The 27475-nt window shown below is 42.0% G+C and overlaps 3 protein-coding genes across 9 annotated transcripts; 1 reads left to right on the forward strand and 2 right to left on the reverse strand.

The window, feature by feature from the left end:
- Positions 1-331: 331 nt before the first annotated feature.
- Positions 332-8032, reverse strand: unga (uracil DNA glycosylase a). Of its 2 annotated transcripts, XM_064937131.1 has the most exons (7): positions 7817-8032; positions 7077-7283; positions 6893-6988; positions 6622-6719; positions 4262-4350; positions 1121-1299; positions 332-1015 (listed from the first exon to the last, which is right to left on the reverse strand). In XM_064937131.1, the coding sequence occupies exons 1-7, from the start codon at positions 7910-7912 to the stop codon at positions 875-877; spliced, it is 906 nt and encodes a 301-aa protein (XP_064793203.1). In that variant the 5' UTR covers positions 7913-8032; the 3' UTR covers positions 332-874. The 2 variants fall into 2 exon arrangements, with proteins under 2 accessions (XP_064793203.1, XP_064793202.1); XM_064937130.1 differs by lacking the exon at positions 7817-8032 and having other exon boundaries at positions 7077-7475.
- On the forward strand, positions 7503-10348 carry alkbh2 (alkB homolog 2, alpha-ketoglutarate dependent dioxygenase). Of its 2 annotated transcripts, none has more exons than XM_064937134.1 (4): positions 7503-7637; positions 9029-9359; positions 9445-9643; positions 9899-10348. In XM_064937134.1, the coding sequence occupies exons 2-4, from the start codon at positions 9086-9088 to the stop codon at positions 10206-10208; spliced, it is 783 nt and encodes a 260-aa protein (XP_064793206.1). In that variant the 5' UTR covers positions 7503-7637; positions 9029-9085; the 3' UTR covers positions 10209-10348. The 2 variants fall into 2 exon arrangements, with proteins under 2 accessions (XP_064793206.1, XP_064793204.1); XM_064937132.1 differs by having other exon boundaries at positions 9070-9359.
- LOC135514014 (ubiquitin carboxyl-terminal hydrolase 30-like) lies at positions 10339-27475 on the reverse strand. Of its 5 annotated transcripts, none has more exons than XM_064937127.1 (13): positions 27094-27475; positions 19322-19431; positions 19028-19210; positions 18741-18841; positions 14794-14892; positions 14616-14661; positions 14438-14532; positions 14265-14324; positions 13952-14038; positions 13756-13836; positions 12134-12356; positions 11782-11890; positions 10339-11646 (listed from the first exon to the last, which is right to left on the reverse strand). In XM_064937127.1, exons 2-13 carry the CDS (start codon positions 19419-19421, stop codon positions 11400-11402), a joined length of 1431 nt encoding a protein of 476 aa, XP_064793199.1. In that variant the 5' UTR covers positions 19422-19431; positions 27094-27475; the 3' UTR covers positions 10339-11399. The 5 variants fall into 5 exon arrangements, with proteins under 5 accessions (XP_064793199.1, XP_064793197.1, XP_064793201.1 ...); XM_064937125.1 differs by lacking the exon at positions 27094-27475 and adding an exon at positions 20022-20118; XM_064937129.1 differs by lacking the exon at positions 27094-27475 and adding an exon at positions 20035-20094.

Raw genomic sequence — 27475 nt, forward strand, 5'->3', positions numbered from 1 at the left:
GGTGCAAAACACCGGGCAATCGAACCCCCCCACACTTCATGCGGCACATTACCTTTTAAATTTTAATCATGTCAACTTAGAGCATAATTTCCCAAACTCGGTTATGGGACCCCAAGGGGTACCTTAGCACTACACCGCTGATTGAAATATATCAAAACTTTATGAATAGTTGAATATTTCATAATCAACTCTATTGCTAGGGAAAAAACAGAACATGCACCCCATGAGGTCCCCAGGACTGAGTTTGGGAAACCCTGACAGAGACATCAACCCCAGAGGAAACATTCTAAATAGATTCTTCTCATATTGACTACAGTATCATAAAACAGCCTTGAATAACAGTACGTTTATTTTTAAAGTAGAAAAGCATAATAAAAAAAGTACTAAAAATCAAGAACAGAATAATTACATATTTACAGACCAGCCACATTTAGCTCAGGGTTTCCTAAAAAGAAATCTGATTCAAATAACCAGCTCATCAAGCTTTGATTACTTGAATCAGCTGTGTGATGCTAAGGCAAAAACCAAAATGTGCACCCAGAGGTGGGGCCAGGACGGAGTTTGGGAAACCTTGATATAACTGCTATGTTTTGACACAGTAATACTTGTTGAGGTATTACTTTGCTTGAATGTAGATCAAATCCAATAAAATTTTAAAAAGGGTGCAAACTGCAAACCAGAGTGAAAACTATAATCTGCCAATAAAGGAAATTAGTATGAACTTGCCCACTGCAGTAAACATTTACAAACATGTCACCCAGATATTTGATAACAAAAATAATACCATAAGCTTATGGTTTGGTAGCAGTAGTGATGAATCTAGTTAGTTGAATTTTGGAACCCCCACCATGAAAATAAGGCTGTGTAGGACATCTCAAAGTGCCTTCCAGTCTATGGGCTCCTTCCCTGATTTCTCCAGCAACTCATTGGTCTTGGAAAAGTGCTTGCATCCAAAGAAGCCTCGATGAGCAGATAAAGGGGAGGGGTGTACAGTGGGAAGGACATGGTGACGTTTCTACAGAGGATAAAGACAAAAGACCATTAAGCTGAGGTCAGTGGATTGTGTCAAGGATAGAAAAGTGTTTGTTTCACTATTAAAACAATATTACATTTAACCAACCCTATCAATAGCTGCTCCCTTCTTCTGAGCATAGGCCCCCCACAGCATGAAGACGAGGCCCTCCCGGTTGGAGCTGAGCCACTGCACCACAGCGTCAGTGAAAGTTTCCCAGCCCTTGTCTTTGTGAGAGTTGGCCTGGTGAGCTCGGACGGTCAGCACAGCATTGAGCAGCAAGACACCTGGAAAGAGAAGCATTATGCCAGTTAGCTCCTGATAACTGCACATCAAGGCATTGAAGTTCATCAATGTCCAATTCATACTTCAATTTACTTGTTCTGATTATCTGCATGATCCTGAATAGTGCCTGCATTCATGACAGTCCTAAGATATTGTATTAGGAGTCTATGATATTTATACTGTATGTCTATAGCCAAACTTGCTAGACCAGGGGTGCCAAACTTAGGGCTGGCCTATATTGCCAAAATATATCACACAAAATTGGGACGGTATTTGATGTTTTGGAATAATAAAACGTTCTACATTTCCTTTATGAGTAGTGCATGACCCTAAGGTGGCAACACATACATTCTAAGAGAATGGTCTTTCTCCATTCTGAATGAGTTGAACAGTGTAAAACAAACTTCAACCAAAAATAATTCAGTATTTTCATCCATTTCTGCATTTCCTGCACCCATTTGAGATCATGTCCACATTGGGTTGCATGATATGGGCAAAACAATCTTGGCCTTAGTTTTAACCAAATATTGCAATTGCAATTTGACTAGCAATTTACATCAAAACACTTGGGTGAACTGTTGGAATGGAAATAGAATGATGAGTTATTGTGATAGGGTAGTAACCAATGTGTTGGTTAGTGTTTCATTGGGGACCCTATAATCTTTGACTACATTAAAAAAAAAAAAATCGTTGCTACTTCTATTCATGCGGACATGATGACAAATTTCAAGAAACAAGAACCATTTGAACAGTTTTCTACTACAGAGGATGGACCGGAAAGAGCATGGAGATGTGGAATTGGACAGTGAGGAAGAAGGAAAGGAGTGGAGTGTAGAGGGAAGCAGTATGGTGAAGAAGATTGACATCAAGTACAAAAAGCAAAAAAAACATACCACAGTAGCTCAGAAATTTTACCTGACGAGAGAGAATGAATTACCTGCGGTGGCAGATCGTCGAGGTCGAGCTTTGTCCCAATGATGATAAAGATCATTGTGGCCCAGTGAGTGAGATTGAGAGAATGGATCCTTGCCTTCTGGCTGATTCATATGTGGTGTCAGGTTGGGTGGAGAAGAGTTTGGGGACTGTTGAATCTGTGAAAGTACCTTGAAGTGGACTCAATGCTTTTTTGTGTGTTGTCCGTCCAGAAGGACCTGGCGCTCCGCACCACGGGAAAAGACTTGCTTTGCTCTCAGGAGCAGGGCATCGCTAAAAGGAGTGATAAGTGGAATCACGTAAAGTGTTGAGGATCAACTGAAATTAAAGATTCCTGGTGTCTGTGACAACCGCCATTTGGTGCGAAGCAGACCTGGTGGAGAGCGTGGCGAAACAGAAGACACAGTTTGTCCTGCTGAGTTTTAATGCAGTCCTTTCACAACAAAGTCAAGTTAGGATGTGTCAGTTATCATGTGGGAGCTTTTGTCCCAAACCGATCAGTGTTGTAGGTGCTAAGCTTATGGTCATGTCGCAGCAGTGTGTAGGAGGGAGATTCCTAAAGAAGGGCACGAGACAAAGACATGTGTAATATCTGTGGAAAAAGCTGTGTTTTAATGTTGCTGGAGATCAGAAGAGTCCGGTGAGAGAAAGGCAGGTCGAGGTTGACTGGGCCAGAGGAGTACAGAAGGTGTCTTATGTTGAGGCTGTGAAGGGAGTAGTAGTGGAAGATGGGTCCAGGGCGAGTGATCCTAAGAGGTTCCCTGAGAGTAAGCGGAGGCCAATGGAGAGTAATAGAAATGACATGTACTTCAGTAAGATTGGCTTCTTAGCGTTCATAGCCATTGGTTATCAACTGTCCTGCAGAAATGGAATGTCAACCACAGAATATAGATGTTGTGGTGGCAGCTGCAGGGAAATAGATTTTACTGCAGAGGAGTTACAAAGTGTGTTGAATGATCGTGTCCCGTAGGATCAGAAAGGGACAATTAGTGGAATAGTGGTGAGGTTAATGGGTGTAAAGCAATTTCTTTTCCCTTTTAATTCACAAAGTGTAATGAATTCACAGTCTTTAACAGTAGGCGGAAACAAAGGGCTTGATCTGAGAAATAAATGAATGGGGGGGGCATAACAGGCATCACACTCCAGTACAGTAGGTGGCGGTGCAAGCACCGTTCCGTTGGTTGCGATCCGCCAATACAAATTTTAAATAGCATTCATGCTTTGCATATAACTCTTTAATTTAGAAGATAATGTTGCACAAACATGTTGATTTAGGCCTACACAATCAATGGAATCAGGCTATATTAGCTAACTGCGTTTGCTCTGACTCAGTACATTTATTAGCTAGCTAGCAATTAGCATTAGAGGCTAAAACTATTTATTTTAGCCACAACTTTCTAAGTTGCACAGTACGATACAAGCTAATTGTGTAATTATATTACGCTTGTGGAATATATTAAGACGCAAAGTGGAAATCAGCATCGTTATCAACATCGTGTTCCATGTGCGGCATTGACCATGCAGACTGGATCAAGCAAGTGGTCTCTTGGTCGAGCAAAAACAACTGTGCTCCTTGAGTGACGGGGCAGGGCTTGGTCTGTGTGGAAAGCGGAATGAGATAGAGGAGAGACGACTCAAGTAGTGGAGTAAACTATAAAAACGGACACACGGTGGAGTAGCGTCTCACATTTCACAAACAATATTCATATAAAAAATTTTTTTTACATTGAAATAACATTATAGAAAATAAAGTGGAATCCAAACCGGTCCGTGCATCGATACCGGCATATTGTAAAATACAGTACACCGCCCAGCCCTAGTCAAACTCAATTCCTCAAGGGCTCATCTCTCTACTGGCTTTCTTTATTTTGCTTTCAATTAGTGTCCACTTAAGACCTAGACAACCAGGCAAGGGGAGTTCCTAACTAATCAATGACTTTAACTGATCAATAAGGCAGAAGGGAGGAGCGTAAACCTGCAGACATTATGCCCTCCTGAGACACGTGTGCTAGACTATTGTGCCTACAGTACCTTGTTTAGCCCATCCAGTTAAATCTCCATGTCCAGGGTGCTGGAAGCCCTCTATATCAGACGCCAATTCTTTGTACATATTCAACAAGCTGAAAAAGAGAAGAGGCAATACATTTGACAATGTGGCAACTGTTTTAATGATATGAAAAACTAAAACCAATACCGAATAAAAAAAGGCAAAAAAGCCAAATGTCCTTCACACAGATAAATATACAGTGCCTTCAGAAAGTATTCACACCCTTTGACTTTCTCCACATTTTGTTGTTACAGCCTGAATTAAAACATTTATCAAAAATGTAGATTTTGTTTTACACTGGCCTACACACAATACCCCATAATGTCAAAGTGGAATTATGTTTTTTGATTTATTCATAATTTTTTACAAATGAAAAGCTGAAATGTCTTGAGTCAATAAGTATTCTACTCCTTTGTTATGGCAAGCCTAAATAAGTTCAGGAGAAAAAAATGTGCTTAACAAGTCACATAATAAGTTAAATGCCCTCACTGTGTGCAATAACAGTGTTTAACATGATTTTTTGAATGACTACTACATCTCTGTATCTCACATACAATTACCTAAGGTCCCTCAGTCAGGCAGTGAATTTCAAACAGATTCAAACACAAAGACCAGGGAGGCCTCACAAAGGGCCCCTATTGGTAGACATTGAATATCCTTTAAAGAATGGTGAAGTTATTAAGTACACTTTGGATGGTGTATCAATAAGAGTTGGTTGGTGGCACCTTGATTGGGGAGGACAGACTCATGGTAATTGCTAGAGCAGAATTAGTGGAATATTATCAAATACATAGAACACATGGTTTCCTTGTGTTTGAAGCCATTCCATTTACTCCGTTATTATGGGTCATCCTCCCCTCAGCAGCCTCCACTGGTATCAATACACCTAGTCAATACAAAGTCACTAACTCAATTGCCCGGAGAGGAAGGAAACCGCTCAGGGATTTCACCATGACGCCAATAGGGAATTTAAAATAGTTAAAGACACTAAAGGCTGTGATAGGAGAAAACTGAGGATCTATAAGCAATGTGGTTCTCCACAATACTAACCTAATTAAACAGTGGAAAGAAAGAAGCCTGCACAGAATAAAAATACTCCAAAACATTTATCCTGTTTGCAACAAGGCACTAAAGTAAAACTGCAAAAAAAAAAAAAAAAAAAAAAAATGGCAAAGAAATGAACTTCATGTCCCGTACACAAAGCGTTATGTTTGGGGCAAATCCAACCCAACCAGGGCCTAAAATTAACACCCGCCACCTGCCAAATGAGGGTAGATTTTGGCATTGGTGTGTAAGATGTCTATTTCACCAACCACGTTGACAGATGGTCAGGGCTCAACAGTGTGAGCATTTCACTCACATGTGAATAAAAAGTCAAGTAGGATCACATTTATATTAAAATAAATGGTGCAGTAGCTGTCTTCAAAGTATTTCTGCCGTTTTGTTTCATAGTTGGTAAATTAAATCGCACCAAGACAAAGAACGACAAATCCTATTTAGCCTATTCCACCTCGCACTGCCTGGCTGGGGGCTGTGCGCATGTAAAGAGCTGAGTGAAAGATTAATTTTTACACCTCGATCACACCGACAGCATCATTGCATTTTGGTACACCAGAAGTACATTCATTTCCAATGGAACACTGCATTTGCCTGGCAGCATGGCGTTGCAGAGGCAGTTGCAGTGCGTTGTGTGGTGCTTACGTTGAACGTATGCGTCAAACTGTATGTGTAGACGGCTTGACAGAAATGGTAGCAGAAGGTGAATGTTGAACTTTTGTTGCACACATACCCAGATGATTCCGCATACTATTTTGAGCAATGAACACCATTCAATTCAGTCGTCAGTTGAATGGTGTTTCCTCCGACACATTGGTGCAGCTGGCTTCCGAGTTAAGCGAGCTGGTGTTAAGAAGCTCGGTTTGGCGAGTCATATTTCGGGGGATGCATGACTCAACTTACGCCTTTCCCAAGCCTGTTGGGAAGTTGTAGTGACAAGACAGGATCGCAATTGGATATCACGAAATTGAGGAGAAAAAGGGGGTAAAATAAAATAAAAAGACTCACAGCTGTAGTCACTGCCAAAGGTGATTCTAACTGGTATTCAACCCCCTTGGTCAATACATATCTAATCAAGACAGGTTTTATATATATATATATATATATATATATATAAATTTTTTTGATGTTAGAATTCTTCTTCCACATTGACATTCAAGTATTTTGTGTAGATCATTGACAAAAAAGGCACTGTATGTATTACACCATACATTTTATTGCAGGAAACATATTCCCCTTGCCTGGATATGTTCAACATGGTCTACAACGTAATAATACTGTAGGCTACCTGGGTGGAGGTGGGATAGGTCTCTGCACACTGAAACATAATCCATGGGCTTGGTTTGGACCGTGATATGGGTCCTGCCCGAGGACTACAACCTTGACCTGTACCAAGGAGAAATGGCTCTGAACATTATGGGCAGTGCAGTGGTTCTTCCCCCTGGAAATAACTTGTCCAGTCTAACCCTATGAGTTGGCTCATCCTGTACATTAGCGGGTTCTGCCCCTTAATATGAAAAACTGTATATGTGCCATTGTTGTCAAAAACCTAAACTTACATCTTGGATGTCACACATCTGTGTCCAGGTGAAAACATGCTGAGGGGGTGGGTAGACAGTGTTCAGTTTCCTCTCTCCATCAACGAAAGACATCAACTGAAACAGTAAGGAGCGAAGGGAATTTGGTTATGCACATGTATGATAATGTGTACGATGTAGCTATGTGTGGGTAGACTCATCTTACCTTTATGAAATACGGCTTTCCAAACTCAGAGACCAAACTCTTTCTCCAACTCTCCCCAAATTCATCCGGTGTGTTACTGGCGGACAGTTTCTCCAACGCAGCTTGCTTGTTTTTGGCGATTCGGGCCAGCAGTTCTGGACACAGTGGAGAAGGGGGTGACTCCATCGTTCCGTTGCCTGATAGCTTCAGCTTCTTCACCCGTCCAACCTTGGTATATTGAGCAAAATGCAAGGTTGGTGAAACACGTGTAGCTGTTAATGGTGCAGCTAAAAACATTATTGGAGAACGTCTCAAATATGGTACATTCATTGCAAGCATTTTAGCCAGCTAGCAACATGTTCTAAATCTACTACGAAATTTCCTAAACAGTGACGCCACCCCCTGTGATCGCTGATGGTAAAGATATCGCGGGATTTGTGTGTTACGGTCAAACATGGTTCAGAATACTGGTTTGAAACCCATGTTGTATGGTCTTTTCAATGTTATCACATAAAATAACAATTGAATCAATTATTTTGTTAGTTAGCAAGCAGATTGTAATAACAGCGTCAAGACAACAAGGTACGTGCTGGTGAAACAGTATATAACCTGATTTCAATGTGTATACATGCAACTTTAGGTAAAAGTTGTAATGTACAGAATGTTAGCTACCTAAAATAGTTACACAATTGCACCGTTTTGTATTCATGCAGCTCGCGTGCAAAACAATTATTATAAATGAATAGTGCGCTAATTCTCACATGTTCTTGGGTATCCTCTCTCTCATGTTCCCCTTCCGAAGCTCTCTTCTTCGAAATGGGCGAAAAAAAATAATTGATAGTTTTCTGCCCTATCATTTTAGTAACCTTGATTAATTTGGTAGTAGTTGACTTAGAGCTCGCTTTCCTTATTGTTCAGCAGCACTAACACAGTCCCGCTTGTTTTGAACCACTTCTCTGACAGACATTTCCCGCCAACTTGCGATGACGTATAATAAGGTGAACGCGCAGGGTTTCGGTCATAGTATGGTCGCCGCTATCCAACATGGTCTCAGAGAATTTAGTATTATTCTGTACGTAATTTGGAACACACTGCTTAGTATGATATGTATTAATTTGTGGCTGTCCATCACCCATTTCGTATAATATGTTACAAATTACAATTCGAATTATATGTTATGAATTTACAAAACGTACAATATAATACATGTGCAAAACGTGTTATATCTTACGAATTTGCAAAAAGTGCAATGTTATGTTAGCTAGGCTAGGGTTAGGGTTAAGTTTAGGAGTTAGGTTTTAAAGGTTAGCTAAAATGGTCAGGGTTAAGGGAAGGGTTAGCTAACATGCGAAGTAGTTGCAATGTAGCTAAAACGTATTAAGTAGTTAAAAAGTTGCTAATTAGCTCAAATGCTAAAGATGTCCATGATGAGAGTTGAACACACAATCTTTGGGTTGCTAGACGTTCACTTTATATGCCAACCCATTCACCAAGACCAACCATTGAAGTTGAAATTTAAAATGGTTAAGGCAGTGTTTACCAAACTCGGTCCTGGGGACCCCAGGGGATGCACGTTTTGATAAATTGATTATTTGAATCAGCTGTGTAGTGCTATGGCAACAGCAACAAAAAAGTGCACCCCTTGGGGTCCCCAGGACCGAGTTTTGGGAAACGCTGGGTAAGGGTAGAGGTTAAGGTAATGGTTAGGGTTTAAGGGTAGGGATGTCCCAAGGACCCCTGGTGGCACTGTCCATCATAGTGTGCATTTTGTACCTGTTTATGTCAATGGTTATAGTTCAATGTTCATACTTGAGATTAGCAAGGTATTAAACTGTAATGGCCAAGTATAGTGATATGTTGTAAACTTTCTACTCACGTATTTAGTAATTAATTATCCTATGCTATACGTTTATCTGTAGGCCTATTCCTCCTGTTATCCGTACTCCTGCGTTCTCTTTTCATTCTTGGTTTAGGACATTATTACAAGGAAGTTTTCTTATGTTGGTGAGCACAGAGCAAGAAGGTGGCTGATGGATACATTTGTGAGTCAAACCAGGAAGCGCTATATTGATGGGACAACAGATGAACAGAGAGATCCTGTGTGGAAAAAATGTAAAGAGGAAGAATGCAATCAGGGGATTGTAAAGGAGGATGTGAAGGAGGATGCCTATTTGACCGAGTTCTCTCAGTCTTGGCAGAAGATTGAAGCAGAGGGACTGGACTGTGACTATGCTCTACTCTTTCCTAAAGAGGAAGCAGACTGCCTCTACACACAGCTGGAGGAGGAGGTAGTCTACCTCACAGGTATACAATTGTCACACTCAATTCATAGACAGTTCAGATACATTTCTTCTTGGTATGTAGATGAGCCATTCTTATTTTGTTACAGGAGATAAAACAAAGATTCAGGTGTTTGGGAAGGTTTACAATGTCCCCAGAAAGCAGGCGTCTTGTGGGGACGCAGGACTAACCTACACCTATTCTGGAGTGAGTCTTCAGGCTAGCCCGTGGACTCCAACCTTGGAGTACATTCGTGATGCTGTTACAAAGGCAACAGGGCAAACCTTCAACTTCGTCCTGATTAACAGGTGAGTCTGTCTACACTGCTATAGAAGATTCTACATCTACAGGGGTGTATTCATTATGTCTTGCAACGGAAACAGTTTACCGTTTAAGAAGCAAATAGAAGCAAAACAGGGAGAGACCTACTTGAATTTGTCCAATAGAAACTCTAGTTTTCGTTGCAAAACGTTTTCTGTTTGGAGTAAACGGTTTCGGTGTAATAAATACACTCTAGGACTGTTCAACTGTGATTCCATTGTAGCTGCTCCTGGTTTTCTCAGGTACAAAGATGGACATGATCACATGGGTGAGCACCGTGATGATGAGCGGGAACTGGACCCCCTCTGTCCCATCGCCTCCGTATCCCTGGGGGCGGTCCGGGACTTTGTTTTCAGACACCGGGATTCACGGGGAAAACAGTGCCGACGGCAGATCAACCCGGTGAAGCTTGAACTGGCCCACGGAAGCCTGCTCCTCATGAACTCTCCCACAAACACCCACTGGTACCACTGCCTGCCAGCCCGCAAGAGGGTCCTCACACCCCGCATCAACCTTACCTTCAGACGCATCCTCCAAGATGGCAAGAAATGAGGGTCAGACATGGTCCGTTGGAAGTCTCACTTCATTGTGGCTGACGTCAGGGGACGTACTGTCCCCACTGCAATATTGATTCAACTAGTTTCTGAATTTGTTCATGGTCCAATTCATAAATCAGTCGTGGTAACTCTTTACTTATAGATTTTTTATTTTCATAATTGCATCTTTGAAAAATATCAACTTCTTGACAGATCTCACACACACAAATCTTCAAAATATACATTAGTGCAAATTCATCAGAAAATGGGTTAGAGGGTTATTTAGAGGTTGCATCCGAATTCAATACTTGGAGGAGAGTGAGTAAATGGCAGTATTTATAATTGGTATGCTTGTTGAGCAATACACAGATTGTGTAGTTGTACACACTGCCACCACAACTTTAAACACTTCGGCAAATCAGACAATATTTGGGGCAAATTTGTTCCATTGCTATCAATTCCAATTCCGCTGCTCTATAAAAGAGTTGTAAAACTATCATGTTGCTTCAATATCATTTATGAACAAAAATAACAATATACAAATTAGCTTGATACAATGAGATCTTGTGCAACAACTGCAGAAATTATTCTACATGAAAGTAAATGGTCTGCAGGCATGTGGAGCGAGACTACAATCCAAACCACCTGCACGTTATTACAGTATTCTGAATTTGTTACACCCATAGAAAAAATGTAATATACAGCAGCTTATATACAATGTCAATTGAAATATTGCATTACTTTAATTAAACCTACATTAAGATATATTGAGTGATTATTTCCAGACAAATGGCTGAAGACAGTGATTACATATCAAGTACCTCCACATTTCCTAATCTAGTAACACCCATTTAGCCTAAAACATCTTGGTTGAAGTAACGCAAATCTTTTGTGAAACGACTACCAGTATTCTGAGATGTTTTTGAGAACAGTCAAATCATTCCTACAGGTAGGCAATCTCTGGGATCTAAAAGGCAGTGCCTCCTAAATCGCTGTAAAAGACGAGGGGGACATTCATGATTTTAATATGACAGGAGGTCAAAGTAGAGCAGCATAATCTTTCGTACTGTTAAAGCACAATCCTACAGGTAAGCCATTGGGACAGGAGAATTACACTTCTGAGGGGTGTTTTCTGTGGCACACATGGCTGTGGTGGTATGGGTTGGCAGGGGAGTAGGTGTCCAGTCTGGCTCAGTGCTCCGGGGCTCTACTCCTCCAACAGTAGACGGAGCCGTCTCACCCGCTCATAAAAGAGTAGGTAGGCGTTGGAGGACAGCACCTCCTGCAGACTGGCCTTGCGTACAGAGTCATCTGAAACCCAGAGCCACTGGGAGCTGAATGGAGAGTGGCTGTGGGGCGAGGGAGGGCAGCGGCGGTAAGTGACAAAGTGTCCTGAGTTCATGTCACCATGGTGAACCAACACAGCCATCAGTTGAAAGTGGTATTCTGAGGAGCTGTGGAGAGACATGGTGTATTCAAGTGTTATCAGAGTACACACTATAATTCCAAGACAATTTACTGAGTTTGTATAATTGTTCTTCTCTTTATTGATATGAAAAGGCTGTTTAAGATTATCAGGTTGTGTTTACCTGTAGTCATAAGTGAGGTTGACCTGTGGGTTCAACCCAGGAGAATGGAGAAAGACAGACGAACAGGTTCCATTGGACAGAGGCTTGTTGTTGTTATGGTGTTCTATATCTGAAAATAAGTAGAATACAGTATGATCTTAGTGTTGTACAAGGCCTTTCAAGGGTTTGTAAAACAACAATTACATTATGAGAGTATCTGTCCTCAAACAAATCACAAATAATCTAAGGCCAATTTCCAAGAACACACTAAGAACAATCATGACAGTTCTCAGTCCTCTCAAGCTGAAAGGGTAAGAGGTCATAAGACAAGCAATTTAGTTCCAGGAAGACAATTTAAGTGATTTCACCGTACCTTTGCCATTGGGAGGGGTCTTATCTGCAGCCTCTCCTGAATCCTCTGCTTTAATGGTTTTGGGAGTAAAGTTGATGACCTGGAGCCTCTGAATGGTTGCGCGGTGTTTGTAATGGTCCATAGACAGGTACTCTGAGATCTGGACATGTTCCTGTCTCTTTATGGGCGTACCCTCATTAGACCATGTCAGTCTCTGCAGGTGAATACAGAGACACTGTGGGAGCTGGAAGGAGGAGTCACACAAAAACACGCCGTCATATACCTGTATACAGTATGTCACATAACTGAGGACAAGGATATCCTGAAGCCAGACACAAATGCATCTGATAGTGATGTGTGCAAGTGGATACCAGTAAAGCAGAGAAACCATTTAGTACACAGCAATTGTTTCACATATCATCAAGTAGGTCACAATAGATAGGTTTCCATCCAATTGGTGACAGATTTTCATGTGAATATTCTAAAATCTGCATCATGAAAATATGCACATTTTCCCACCAAACGGACTTGTTGCAGATACAAATCATTGTGTGATGGAGTGCACACAAAATGTACTTTTTTGCTGTACGTTTCATGTTGTTTTCTCCCTCTCCCCATCTCTCCTGCACCTGCTGTCTTGACCTCAATGCTCTGCTATGAAAAGCCAACTGACATTTACTCCTGAGACACTGACATGTTGCACTCTTCAACCACTGATTATTTTTTGACCCTGTGAGTCATATATGAACGTTTGAACAGCTTGAAGAACGATCTGGCCTTAATGGCCATAAACTCTTATCTCCACCCAGCACAGCCAGAAGACGACTGGCCACCCCTCAGAGCCTGGCTCCTCTAGGTTTTTTTCCTAGGTTCCTGCCTTTATAGGGAGTTTTTCCTAGCCAACGTGCTTCTACATCTACATTGCTTGCTCTTTAGGGTTTTAGGCTGGGTTTCTGTATAAGCACTTTGTTACATGATTGATGTACCGAATAAAAATCTAAAGTCCAATGTGTTTCCATTGCATTTCCAACTCCCGAAAATACGACCCTGGATATTTATTGGAAAGGAGCATCAAGCTCATCACCATGCACTTTCACCACCCTGTGAAGTTCATAACTTGTTTTATCTGCACTGCACTACAAAAGGCAAAATGCAGTAACTTACTTGTTCTGTCTCGACAGGAATTTCTGATACTCCATGATATATTCTGATCAACTGGCTCGTTCTTGTCAAGAAACTAAATGCCAAGATTAAATCAGATAATATACCTGGCCATTACAACAGATTATGAATTTGGTCAAAAATGTTTAGTTACTGCGTTTTGCTTTTTTAGGGCAGCATAGTCTAATAAACTGCATGGCTTCCTGAGTCGTAGGAGGACCACACACCATAATATTGTGTGACTCAAAGTTCACTTCGATATGATGGCTATCTAATCAATATTTGCACAGAAGGATGTTTCCACCGCCATTTCTTGTATAATTAATTTTACCAATACAAAAAGATCCCACCATGTCGAACGAACAAATTATCCGACTGCATTTCTAAAGTTGTGCCGAAACTTCCTGTGTCTATCACAGCAACTTCTGTATACGTTTTGACTTTACTTGCATAAAAACATGGTTAGTGGGGAAGACCATTACCTTTCCCAGTTTAAGCTGTTTGATGAAGGTTGTCCTCTGGCTTTCCAGGACATGCCCATTCACCAAGGTGCCTTGTTGAAGCTGACGGGAGAGATGATGTCAAAACAAGGTTCATTCTAAAGCTCCAAAATAACATACCCATAGGCTCACAGAAGTACAGTTCCTTTATCTTAACCAACCAAGTGAAGACTAGTACCTTGGTGCAGTTTTCACACTCCACCTCTTTAATGGTCTCTGAAGAGATGAAATGCTGGAGACAGTGATCCAGAGAGATAGGCCAGCCCTAAGGGAAATATAATCAGCACATTGCATATACTGTAGCTCACAAGCTATTATTTTACATAGTCGTGTAGAACAGGGTTACCTGAACTCGTGGAAGCTTTTGCTCCTGCAACCTTGGTGTACACATAATGATATTTGTACCAGCAATGGTACAAGGAAAACCTTCACCTGAATGATTTGAAGGTTTCCGTCATGTATTTTTTTCTCCTGTCACCCATTCTGCTTACCCATTGCGGCGAAGGGATGGATAAGGAGAGGCTGTCGAAAGAGTCATATCGCACTGGACTCTGCAAACAAGAAAAGGAATTAAAAGCACAAACAAACCACTGATTTAATGACAGTACACTGCCAAATATCTGATATTCACGTGTTATGAAAAATAATCAAATACATTAATCACCTGTTGTTCGCAACGCTTGCAAGCCATATTGCTTGTTAGGCGGCCATGGAAAGGATGTGGAAACTTCCAAGGACTTCGTAAAGGATGAAGAGGGCCTGGAAGAGCAAAAGTAGTTTTCCTATTTTCCCAAAAACTACTTCTCTAGTAAAATATTCCACACCACTATTTGCTTTCTTACCTCGACTCTTGCAGCTTAAGGTCTTATCATCTATATCTGGGAGACTCTGATAACAAAAACAAAGGAACATAAGTCAGAAGGCAAAAACACAATTAACTTACATCAAAAACACACTGTGCTGAAAGAGACTAAGCTTAGCAGGGCTATGAGTATTAAAGGAAAGGGAGTGACAATGTACCTCAAGGGACTGAATGTCAAAGAGGTGGGTGACTTTGGGCTGTCGGTCTCGCTCCTCCTCCAAGGAAGAGGTGAGGACATGGAAGAGCTCATGGGCATCCTAATAAAAGTAAATAGGGACGAGAGATTAAACCAATACACCTTACACATTTACATTTTAGTCATATAACACACGCTCTTATCCAAAGTGATGTAGTTAGTGCATTCATCCTAAGATACTTGTGTATATGTGGAAACCCCTTCAAATTAGTGGATTCAGCTATTTTAGCCACACCGTTGCTGACAGGTGTATAAAATTGAGCACACTGCCATGCAATCTCCATAGACAAACATTGGCAGTAGAATGGCCTTGCTGAAGAGCTCAGTGACTTTCAACGTGGCACTGTCAAAGGATGCCACCTTTCCAACAGGTCAGTTCATCCAAATTTCTGCCCTGCTAGAGCTGCCTCGGTCAACTTTAAGTGCTGTTATTGTGAAGTGGAAACGTCTAGGTGCAAAGGCTCAGCTGCGAAGTGGTAGGCCAGACAAGCTCACAGAAAAAGACAGCAGAGTGCTGGTAAGTCGCAACACTCACTACTGAGTTCCAAACTGCCTCTGGAAGCAACATGAGCACAATAACGGTTTGTGGGGAGCTTCATGAAATGGCCGAGCAGCCACACGCAAGTCTAAGAACACAATGTACAATGCCAAGAATCGGCTGGAGTGGTGTAAAGCTCGCCGCCATTGGACTCTGGAGTGATGAGTCACACTTCACATGGGCCGAATACAACAGGTGAAATGTTTACTTACAAGCCCTTAACCAACAAAGCAGTTGGGAAAAATAAGTGTTAAGTAAAAAATAAATACACTGCTCAAAAGAATAAAGGGAACACTTAAACAACACAATGTAACTCCAAGTCAATCACACCTCTGTGAAATCAAACTGTCCACTTAGGAAGCAACACCGATTGACAATAAATCTCACATGCTGTTGTGCAAATGAAATAGAAATTATAGGCAATAAGCAAGACACCACCAATAAAGGAGTGGTTCTGCAGGTGGTGACCAGACCACTTCTCAGTTCCTATGCTTACTGGCTGATGTTTTGGTCACTTTTGAATGCTGGCGATGCTTTCACTCTAGTGGTAGCATGAGACGGAGTCTACAACCCACACAAGTGGCTCAGGTAGTGCAGCTCATCCAGGATGGCACATCAATGCGAGCTGTGGCAAGAAGGTTTGCTGTGTCTGTCAGCGTAGTCCCGAGCATGGAGGCGCTACCAGGAGACAGGCCAGTACATCAGGAGACGTAGAGGAGGCCGTAGGAGGCCAACAACCCAGCAGCAGGACCGCTACCTCTGCGTTTGTGCAAGAAGGAGCAGGAGGAGCACTGCCAGAGCCCTGCAAAATGACCTCCAGCAGGCCACAAATGTGCATGTGTCTGCTCAAACGGTCAGAAACAGATGCCATGAGGGTGGTATGAGGGCCCGACGTCCACAGGTGGGGGTTGTGCTTACAGCCCAACACCGTGCAGGACGTTTGACATTTGCCAGAGAACACCAAGATTGGCAAATTCGCCACTGGCGCCCTGTGCTCTTCACAGATGAAAGCAGGTTCACACAGAGCACGTGACAGAGTCTGGAGACGCCGTGGAGAACGTTCTCCTGCCTGCAACATCCTCCAGCATGACCGGTTTGGAGGTGGGTCAGTCATGGTGTGGGGTGGCATTTCTTTGGGGGGCCGCACAGCCCTCCATGTGCTCGCCAGAGGTAGCCTGACTAACATTAGGTACCGAGATGAGATCCTCAGACCCTTTGTGAGACCATATGCTGGTGCGGTTGGCCCTGGGTTCCTCCTAATGCAAGACAATGCTAGACCTCATGTGGCTAGAGTGTGTCAGCAGTTCCTGCAAGAGGAAGGCATTGATGCTATGGACTGGCCCGCCCGTTCCCCAGACCTGAATCCAATTGAGCACATCTGGGACATCATGTCTCGTCCATCCACCAACGCCACGTTGCACCACAGACTGTCCAGGAGTTGGCGGATGCTTTAGTCCAAGTCTGGGAGGAGATCCCTCAGGAGACCATCCGCCACCTCATCAGGAGCATGCCCAGGCGTTGTTGGGAGGTCATAGAGGCACGTGGAGGCCACATACACTACTGAGCCTCCTTTTGACTTGTTTTAAGGACATTACATCAAAGTTGGATCAGCCTGTAGTGTGGTTTTCCACTTTATTTTTGAGTGTCACTCCAAATCCAGACCTCCATGGGTTGATAAATTTGATTTCCATTGATCATTTGTGTGATTTTGTTGTCTGCACATTCAACTATGGAAAGAAAAAAGTATTTAATAAGAATATTCCATTCATTCAGATCTAGGATGTATACAAGGGGTACCGGTACAACTGTCTTGGTGTGTTCGGACCATGATAGTTTGTTGGTGATGTGGATGCAAAGGAACTTGAAGCTCTCAACCTGCTCCACTACAGCCACGTCGATGAGAATGGGGGCAGTCCAACGGACAAATCTGGGTTTGGCGGATGCCAGGAGAACGCTACCTGCCCCAATGCATAGTGCCAACTGTAAAGTTTGGTGGAGGAGGAATAATGGTCTGGGGCTGGTTTCATGGTTCAGGCCCCTTCATTCCAGTGAAGGGAAATCTAAACGCTACAGCATACAATGCCATTCTCGATGGTTCTGAGCTTCCAACTTTGTGGCAACAGTTTGGGAGGCCCATTTCCTGTTTCAGCATGACAATGCCCCCATGCACAAAGCGAGGTCCATACAGAAATGGTTTGTCGAGATCGGTGTGGAATAACTTGACAAAAACAAAACACCTTTGGGATGAATTGGAACACCGACTGCGAGCCAGGCCTAATCGCCCAACACCAGTGCCCAACCGCACTAAAGCTCTTGTGGATGAATGGAAGCAAGTCCCTGCAGCAATGTCCCAGCATTTAGTAGAAAGCCTTCCCAGAAGAGTGGAGGCTGTTGTAGCAGAAAATGGCAGAACCAACTCCATAACAATGCCCATGATTTTGGAATGAGATATCCGACAATCAGGTGTCCACATACCTACACTACATGACCAAATGTAGGTGGGACGACCACATATCTCAGTCATAGACTGAACAAAAATATAAAATGCAACATGTAAAGTGTTAGTACCGTGTTTCATGAGCTGAAATAAAAATCCCAGAAATATTCCATATGCACAAAAAGCTTATTTCTCTCAAAATATTGTACACACATTTGTTTCTGTTAGTGAGCATTTCTCCTTTGCCAAGATAATCCATCCAACTGACAGGTGTGGCATATCAGGAAGCTGATAAAACAGCAGGATTATTACATTATCCACATTGTGCTGGGGACAATAAAAGGTGACTAAAATGTGCAGTTTGTCACACAACACAAGGCCAGATGTCTCAAGTTGAGGAAACGTGTAATTGGCATCCTGACTGCAGGAATGTCCACCAGAACTGTTGCCAGAGAATTTAATGTTAATTTCTACCATAAACTGCCTCCAACGTCATTTTAGAGAATTTGGCAGGAAGTGCAACCGGCCTTACAACCACAGACCACGTGTAGCCACACCAGCCCAGGCCCTCTACATCTGGCTTCTTCACTTGAGGGATCGTCGGGGGGGAGGGGGGGCACTGAAGAGTATTTCTGTCTGTAATAAAAACTTTTTCTGATTGTCTGGGCCTGGCTCCCCAGTGGGTGGTTCTCCCAGGCCCTCCCATGGCTGTACCCCTGCCAAGTCATGTGAAATCCATAGGGGGATTTATTGCTGCTCCATTGGAAAGTACCATGGTATTGTAGTGGATGTGAGCTTCGACTGGAAGGGCTGCCTTTTAATTTGTTTTGAACGTGGAGCAGAATCTTTATGGGGAACAGATTTAAGACAATCATTTTGACTTGAATGCTCTGAAAAAATGCTCACAAATACTTAACAAGTAAGGATAACGTACCTGTTCCTCAAAGGAACTGATGTGCCACCTGTAGAGTCTAAGGACCTCCAGCAGACGCCCTGCATCCAGCACATCCTCCCCAGTGTTGTCGTTTGACAGTGCTAAAGAATCAGAGAATGTACTGTCTGAGTGTATCCCATATGGTACCCTACATAGTGCATTACATGGGCCCTGGTTAAAAGTAGTGCACCATAGGGTATAGGGTGCCACTTGGGTTGCAACCACAGAGTCTAACAATTGAGTGTACAGGGATTCTGATTCCTTCTTCGCCCATCACCAAACACTACCTTGGAGAAGCTGCAGGAGAGTTGTGGAAAGTTTGGGGTCCTTCTCTGGCTCGCCCTCTGACACACCTTTGCGGCTAGTGAACTCCTCCAGCCACTTGACGAAGGAAGGGCAGGCTGCCAGGCCCTGGAGCAGAGAGTTCATGAAGCAGGTGTTTCCCAGGTTCAGCAGGCCTGGTACCATGCCTATGTTGGATACTTTTTTTAGTATACAGTCAATGGCCCTCATAAACATCCACCTACTTAACATTAGTGATCTCGTATTTAACTGCCAAAACCGACATTGAGCAAACTTACCTTTCTTCCTTTTCTTGCGGTCTGTAATTGGACCCCATAGAACATATACTCCAGCAGCCATGGCAGCCGCTATTCCACCAATGACTCCCCAGTTTTTCATAATTTTATTCCTGAAAAAAAATTCCAAAGTGATTACATATTATTGACAGTCTCATAGAAAAGGCTGAACTGTTGGGACATCAAATGCGTTTCCCTTTACTTACTCTGAATATATTGTATGTCCATACCTAACAAACTCTAATGTATCCAAAGCAGCAGCGGAGCCCAATTTAGCTCAATAAACCTGTTGACTAGATATGAGTCGAATTTCATTTGCTCAACATGACACATGTTCGCCAGCCAACGACAGGCAGTCCTGTCGACATGACAGACAGATCTGCCTATAAACGTTAGCTACTGTAGATTGCTCTTTTTGACATCCTCTACTACGACACAATGCACAAAGACTTCTCTAAACATATTGGAATTTTGCTAACAGATGGTATGGTAATCCCATAATAGTCCGTCAAGTCGTTAATGATGCAGTCAGATCAACAGTACTCGATTGCTTTGGCGTCGTTTGTGTGTGCGCCGCTTAAAAACGTCGTTCGAACTGCGCACTAAGAAAGAGCAAGCTCATTGAACACACTTCGCTAAACCCCGACACAATCACACATTTAATGCGCGAAAAGAAAGGTCTTGTAAAACATTCAGGTCTGACCTGACAATGGTACCAGAGTACAGGAACTCCCGAATAAGCTTTTCAGATGTCGCTGATCTGCACCACGGCATATTCTCGGAGCTAACGTAGTGGAACTTAAATTGGGATCTTTGGATTTTTGACGGACCAAACACAGCTGTACAGGAAGTCATTTGTTCGAGACTTTTTTTTTATGAACAACAAATCAATACAGGACGTACATGTGGGAACACAAGTGTATATATACATAATATACAAAGGACAATTGGGCTAGGGGGTACAATATCACATTAAACAAGGACCTTAAGGGACATACAAACACTTATTATTCTAACAGCTTTTTTGTTAGTAGAGTATTTAATTGTCTTAAAATAGTTAAATTTCTTTTTGACGTTAAGAAAATGTGGTGTTTTGTTTGTAAATTTACATTTGTGAATATGACATTTGTCCAAAAGAATAAATTAATTACATAAAATGTTTCATCTTATTTCTATCGTAGGTCAAGAATCCAAGCAGTACATCTCTCCATAATAGTGTAAAATCTTCATAAATGTGTTCAATTATAAATCTACTGATGTCTTGCCACAGTTTTCTTACATGAATACAATGCCAAAAAAGATGCAACACTGTTTCTGGGTAGTCATTACATTAGAACAATTTGAGTTTATTTTTTCCTTACACTATCTACCAGTTGAATTATCTATGTTCCTTCTGGTGAGACTTTAGAGAGGAATATGGATTTCTGAACCGTTGATGAAGCCTCGTCCTCCGACGAAGTATGCAGCCTTTCCCTCATTTCGTGCTTTCTTGATCGTTGGCCACAACCTGTTCCTTCTTTCTATGTCCTCCGGGCTGAGATGCTCGGCGAAACGCATACCATGGCTCTGAAGGAAGGCGTTCTTCCTAGCAGCTTTCCAGACAGCATCCCTGTAGAATCTGGCAGTGAAGAGGATGATGATACAGCTTGGTCTTGAATCGTTGTGCTGTTGCTTCTTGCCGAGGCGACGACCAACGTTGATGGTATCACGAAACACAGTATAGACTTTACGTCCGTCCCCTTGCGCGAACCAGGCGCTCTGCACACGTCAACAATCACCCTCGAAGCACCGTTACCCATCGCTCCACAAAAGCCGCGGCCCTTGCAGGGCAAGGGGAACCACTACTTCAAGGTACCACCGCTAACTAGCTAGCCATTTCACATTAGCTTCATCTGCAGGCATAACTTCTTGGCAGATGCTGATATCCTCCCCTCGCACATCCTCATTCTTCACCTCTGGCACGCCGTAGGGTCTCAGGTTCCATCTTCTTGTGTATTGTACCAGATCAGTGCGACATCTATGGTTGACATTGTTATTCTTTTCCACACTTTCTTCAACTTTGCAGACTTCATCAGCACCAAACATTTCATTTAGTCACGCTTCAGGCGACATTTTGAAATTAAAGTGAGGTTGGGGAAATCATATGACTCCGGAAGTAAGCCCAGCCAACATGTTGTTGTGTGATGGAAGCTAGTTAAGATAGTAAACTCAGAAAAAAAATAAACTTCCTCTCACTGTCAACCGTTTATTTTCAGCAAACTTAATGTGTGTAAATATTTGTATGAACATAACAAGATTCAACAACTGGAACATGAACTGAACAAGTTCCACAGACGTGACTAACAGAAATGGAATAATGTGTCCCTGAACAAAAGGGAGGTCAAAATCAAAAGTCACAGTCAGTATCTGGTGTGGCCACCAGCTGCATTAAGTACTACAGTGCATCTCCTCCTCATGGACTGCACTAGATTTGCCAGTTCTTGCTGTGAGATGTTACCACCCCCTTCCACCACCCTCTTCCTCCAAGGCACCTGCAAGTTCCCAGACATTTCTGGGGAGAATGGCCGTAGCCCTTACCCTCCGGTCCAACAGATCCCAGATGTGCTCAATGGGATTCCGTCTGGAACCTCTACCATAAATGCCTGATAGATGGAGTGCTGAAGAGATGGTTGTCCTTCTGGGAGGTTTTTCCATCTCCACAGAGGAACTCTAGAGCTCCTCTGTCAGAGTAACCATCGGTTTCTTGGTCACCTCCCTGACCAAGGCCCTTCTCCCCGACACACCGTCCCAGACCATGACGGACCCTCCTTCTCTCCTAGAGCTGGCCAGGTTGCAGAGCTGCTATTCCCAAAGCATGATTACACAGAAGCCCCTGCCTACGGAAGAGCCACTGGAGGCAGTGCGTGATGAAATAGATTGGCTAGCAAAGGAGAATTACTCACTAAGAAGGCAACAGTTTAGTTTCCAGTGTGATCCCAGGTTCATCATGTTGTACACGGTGGTTAAAGACTGACTCCCTGAAAGCTGATTACCAGGCTTAGAAGACATATTTGATAGCGTGATCCACCTGACACTCGCCAGTTCAGTTAACCAGCTGTGGTTTGTACGTGCTGTACTCAACTTTCCAAGAGCTACTGTTTTTAAGAACACGTATCTTGTGCTCTACCCACTTCCACTATATGGGAATGAATGAAGAATTGTTTATTGTAAGCATTTATCCATTTGTCTAATACTCAATGTACAGAGCCACTGTAATGCTTAAGGGAGAACCCTGTATTTCTGTGATGTACAATAGATTGATATAGTGAATTTCTACCTGAGAATACCATGACAAATGCTTTTCAAACATGACTATTTAATTATCAAAATACATGTCTCCAGCATCAATGATTTCACAGTTCATTAAAAGTTCAAGCTTCAATCAAATAGATTAACTTCATTTATAGACATATTTTAAGCTTCAATCAAGTAACTGGAATTACAAACATTTCAAAGTTCAGTCCTGTACATCACTGAATAAACTACACCAGTATTTATTATTACCATGGCACCAGGGTATCACCATTCCACCTTCTTCTGAGGAGGATTTTATATGGCGGTTGGCAACCAACTTTAAGGTGCATTACCGCCACCAACTGGACTGGAGTGTTGACCAGAGACACACCTGTCCACCTACCAGTGTGATTTATTTTTTCTTTATTCCTGCACACGGCTGGCAGGAAGTGCTCAAAAAAGAGTATTGGTCCAACTTGGACTTCATGTCCACCAACTTTTCAGACTCTCAAGGAAATAATTGTTGCATTTCACAAAAAAGTATGCTCGGAGTTTGAGGCCAGCAAGGTGTATATCTGGCAGTTGCTTCCTATTGCAGCAAGGTTTTGCATAAGGTTCCTAGCAAACTATTTACTGGGCAATGGTGTAGGGACTGAACAATACATATTTGGCACAATCCCCTCATGTCCTGCGGACCTTGTTGGCAGGTGCATTGTTATTCCTCAGTGGCTTTACTTTCGATAATTTCACTGTTTTTACATGTTTTGACTTCAGGCCTGACGTACGCGTCAGATGTGCCATGTTTGAGGCAAGCATGTTTAGGTTTCTGTTGGTGGAATAGATGTGTAGCCCATTTTAATGTAATGAGCTATGGTTTACAGTAAACTAAGGGAATGGTTGCACTGTCCCGGGCCAGCTTTGCAGTTGCATTTAGTCTCCATGATGAATGGACTTTCAGAGTAGAACTGCAGCTGGGGGAAAAAAAGTTTTAAAAATAAGTGAGTTAGACAAGTAACGTTAGACAAAATATTTATTTCAACACACCATAAAGTGAGATGAAGATTGACTCCTAAATGGCAAGTAAATCCAAAGAAAGTAGGCGGCCGGGACATTGCGACAAACTTTAATGAACTATTAACAGAATATATTTACAAAATAATACATATGGGTGCAGTCAGACTAGAACATCAGGACGAACAACTGCAATGCGTTTCAACTACTAGAACCTTCCATAAGGGACACAAAGAACAGATAATGATATGGTTTGTACAAACAATTCCATAATGCATTAATTTAGGCTAAATCAAAGCAGAACCCAAAACAATGCAAAAAAAGTCTGCTTGCCTGAAATTAAAAACTTAAGAGGTTTGATTATTGCATAGATATATGGATTTTCACTAGTGATGGGTTTGAAGAAAATACTGCTAAGTATTGTAACTATCTGGTGGGGTCAAAATTACTCAATTTGGGTCTATTATATCTAATTGAAAATAACATAAAGGGATGTAATTTAAGGGATTACATTACCATTTTATTATTCCAGATGAAAATGGGAATTGGGTCAATTTGACACACATACAGTACTTTCCATTTTTGGATTGCGGTTCGTGGCATCCTAGCACACGAATTAAACACATATCTCCCAGTGATGCCAATTTAGCAATTCTTTTGCTAGATTTAGCAATTTTTCAGACCACCCTGGCAACTTTCTTTTCAAACAGCACAGAGCAACCAATTTAGCTACTTTTAAAAATGTATTCAAAAACTTTTGAAAAGTGACTCAAATGCTAAAATGCACGTATTTTCCCTCTAAATGACAAAAACAATTTTTCTCTGTCACACACTAAGTCACAACACACGTGTTTGGCTGCAAAAGTGCATTGTGCGTGACATCAGCAGCAGGCCAGCAGCAATTTCAGTACATTGCAAATCTAAACAGTGTGATGAACCAATAAAAGTTGAAGAGATTATAGAGTCTATCATAGATCTAAAGAACAATAAATCAACAGGTGTTGATGGAATTACATCATTACAAATTATCTTCTGAACAAGTAGCTCCCTTCCTATTTGAAGTCTTTTTAGAGAGTATTAAAAACAATTTTCTCCCTCCTACAATGAGTCAGGGGTTAATAACACTGATACCTAAGCCTAAAAAATAAGTGCTCCTCATCGATAACTGGCGTCCAATTTGTCTTCTTAATAATGACTATAAGATATTAGCCTTACTACCTGCAAAAATAATTAAAGAAGTCCTGGATGCAATCATTGATGAAACAGTCTGGCTTCATGAGGAACAGACATATTTCTAACAATGTCAGACATACTTGACTACTCAGACCTAATACCTGAGGATAGCTTCAAATTATTTTTAGATTTTTATAAAGCATTTGACACAGTAGAGCATCAGTTTCTCTTCCACTCCCTTGAGAGACTTGGCTTTGGGGATTTTTTCTGTAAGGCTATTAAGACTCTCTATGCAAATGGTAACAGCCCTATCAAATTGAAATATGGCACCTCACCTCGATTTGAGTTAAAGAGAGGAATTAGGCAAGGTTGTCCTATCTCTCCGTACCTGTTTTTATTAAACATCCAACTTCTTACAAATTCTTTAAATAATAGTCCTGTACAAGGTATTTCCATAGCTGGTAAAGAAATTATTATAAGCCAGCTGGCTGACGATACTACACTTTTTCTGAAAGACTCTAACCAAATTCCCATAGCGATCAATGTGATACAATCCTTTTCCAAAGCGTATGGTCTATATCTTAACATTAATAAATTATGAACTTTTAGCTGTCAAAGATTGTGTGACACCTTCATTCAAGAAATTGAACTGTATTTTAAGACAGTTAAATACTCTATCAAAAAAGCTGGTAGAATTGTAAGTGTATGTATGTCCCTTAAGGTCCCTGTGTAATTGTAATGTGATATTGTACCCCCTAGCTCAATTGTCCATTGTTTATAATCTATATATACATGTGTTCCCTCATGTACTGTCTGTATTGAATTGTTGTTAAAAATGTTTTTAAGTACATTGCTATGTTGGCTGACTGCAGCAGCAGTAGTATGGGTTCAACAAGTCAAACCCAATGAATATAGTTGGTCACGAATGTTTGATCTTGAACAGAGCTTACAACATCAATCAACATGTCTCAATCAAAATTGTACAGCCAGAAGTACAGAAAAGAGTGGGAGTCTATACCTGAACAAATGTCAAATCATATTTTTTGCCGAGATGGCCAGTCAATTTGAGAAACGTTATTGTGTATTCTACGTAATGACGCAGTTTTACGTTATCACGCAATGACATCACAACGTCATTTAGCAACAAATCAACCTGCTTCTCGCATCTTAACCTGAAAATTAGTTGGCAACACTGATACCTCCACACTTCGAGTCGTGCATCCAAGCGCATTTCCGTTTGTTTCTAAAGTAATATTATCCTAATTTGCAGATAGAAACAGAATTACTCAATTGACACTGTTAGTGTTTCATACTAGAGAGGGAATGCAAATCAACCACGCTGGACAGAGTGGAATCAGGTGTATCAAAAAGGCCGTTTATTGATCAAAGATATCTTGTCCCGCAGTTTAACGTGCATGGATCTAGTTCATATAACCCGGTAAGGAGTCAGGTGAAAAAGAGGCCTAGATATTGGTCACAGCAGATTTTATACATGGAATATGTAGGTGGAGTCTTGTCGTGTTGGTCTTCTGACTGGTCCTTAAGAGTTGGAGGCGGGCCTTGCTCTAGCCAGAGCGGGCCCCATTGGTGCACAGCAAAGTCCTTTGCTCTTGGCACCCGGCCAGTAGGGGGGGGGGGGGTAGAGTGTGAGTGTACAGTGCTTCGTGTAATGTATGTGTGTCCAGGAAACGTGGATATTGGTAATGTCTGCTTTAGGCTCAGGTGTTTCCTGTCTTTGCAGGAGTGCATGCAGGGTTCAATGTCAGCGAGATATCTTGGCACTTCTAAGCTCGTTAGTGTTGCAGGATGCTCTTTGTAGTTTTACAGGGGAGTAATATTTGCGTGATGGCAGCTGTGTGTCCTTCGGATAATCATGTCATTGCACACAGGCTCTAGACTTGGCTGAAGACACTGGGCCTAGAGTTATCTGAGGGCATCCGGTTTAACCAGAGCTTTGGTCTGCTAGTAACGCTTTATATTAGATTATTTATATAACAACACCTACTTTCCTAACTGACCCGCATCAACCTGAATTATGTACGAATAATGTAAGGACAATGTGTGACATTGCTGTCAAACTACACCTGCCTGCCTCACTCCTGACTGAACCCATACTTGAACCAAGATGGCATGCACAACAACAGGGAACATTAACTAAATACTTAGCTACAAAGATTTTATGTAGCAATAGCTGAAAACATTCAGTAATATGGTCAAATAAGCTACGTTAAAATACCAACTTTACACCTTTTTCAACCTACAAAGTTGCGTTAGCTTCCAAGCTAGCTGCGGAAAAAAGTACAAATTCATCATCTTACCTTGTACATCGTGAATGTAACCCTCGATCCAGTTACAGTAACCTCTTAGTTTGACTGCCTTGGGCATAACAGGGCTCCCGAGTAGCGCAGCGGCCTCGGGCACTGCATCTCAGCGCTAGAGGCGTCACCACAAGACCCTGTTTCGATTAACGTTACAGGCTGTATCACAACCGGCCGTGATTGGAAGTCCCATAGGGCGGCGCACAATTGTCCCAGCGTCGTTAGGGGTTGTCCGTCATTGTAAATAAGAATTTCTTCTCAACTAACTTGCCTAGTTATATTAAAAATACATTTTAAAAAGTCTAACGTCTTCATCTGCCATGTATCGATATAAATCCAGTGTATTGTTGTTTTGACTAGCGACTTCCGGGGGTTACCCACC

The sequence above is a fragment of the Oncorhynchus masou genome, chromosome 25 (assembly GCF_036934945.1).
Source record: "Oncorhynchus masou masou isolate Uvic2021 chromosome 25, UVic_Omas_1.1, whole genome shotgun sequence".
NCBI lineage: Eukaryota > Metazoa > Chordata > Actinopteri > Salmoniformes > Salmonidae > Oncorhynchus > Oncorhynchus masou.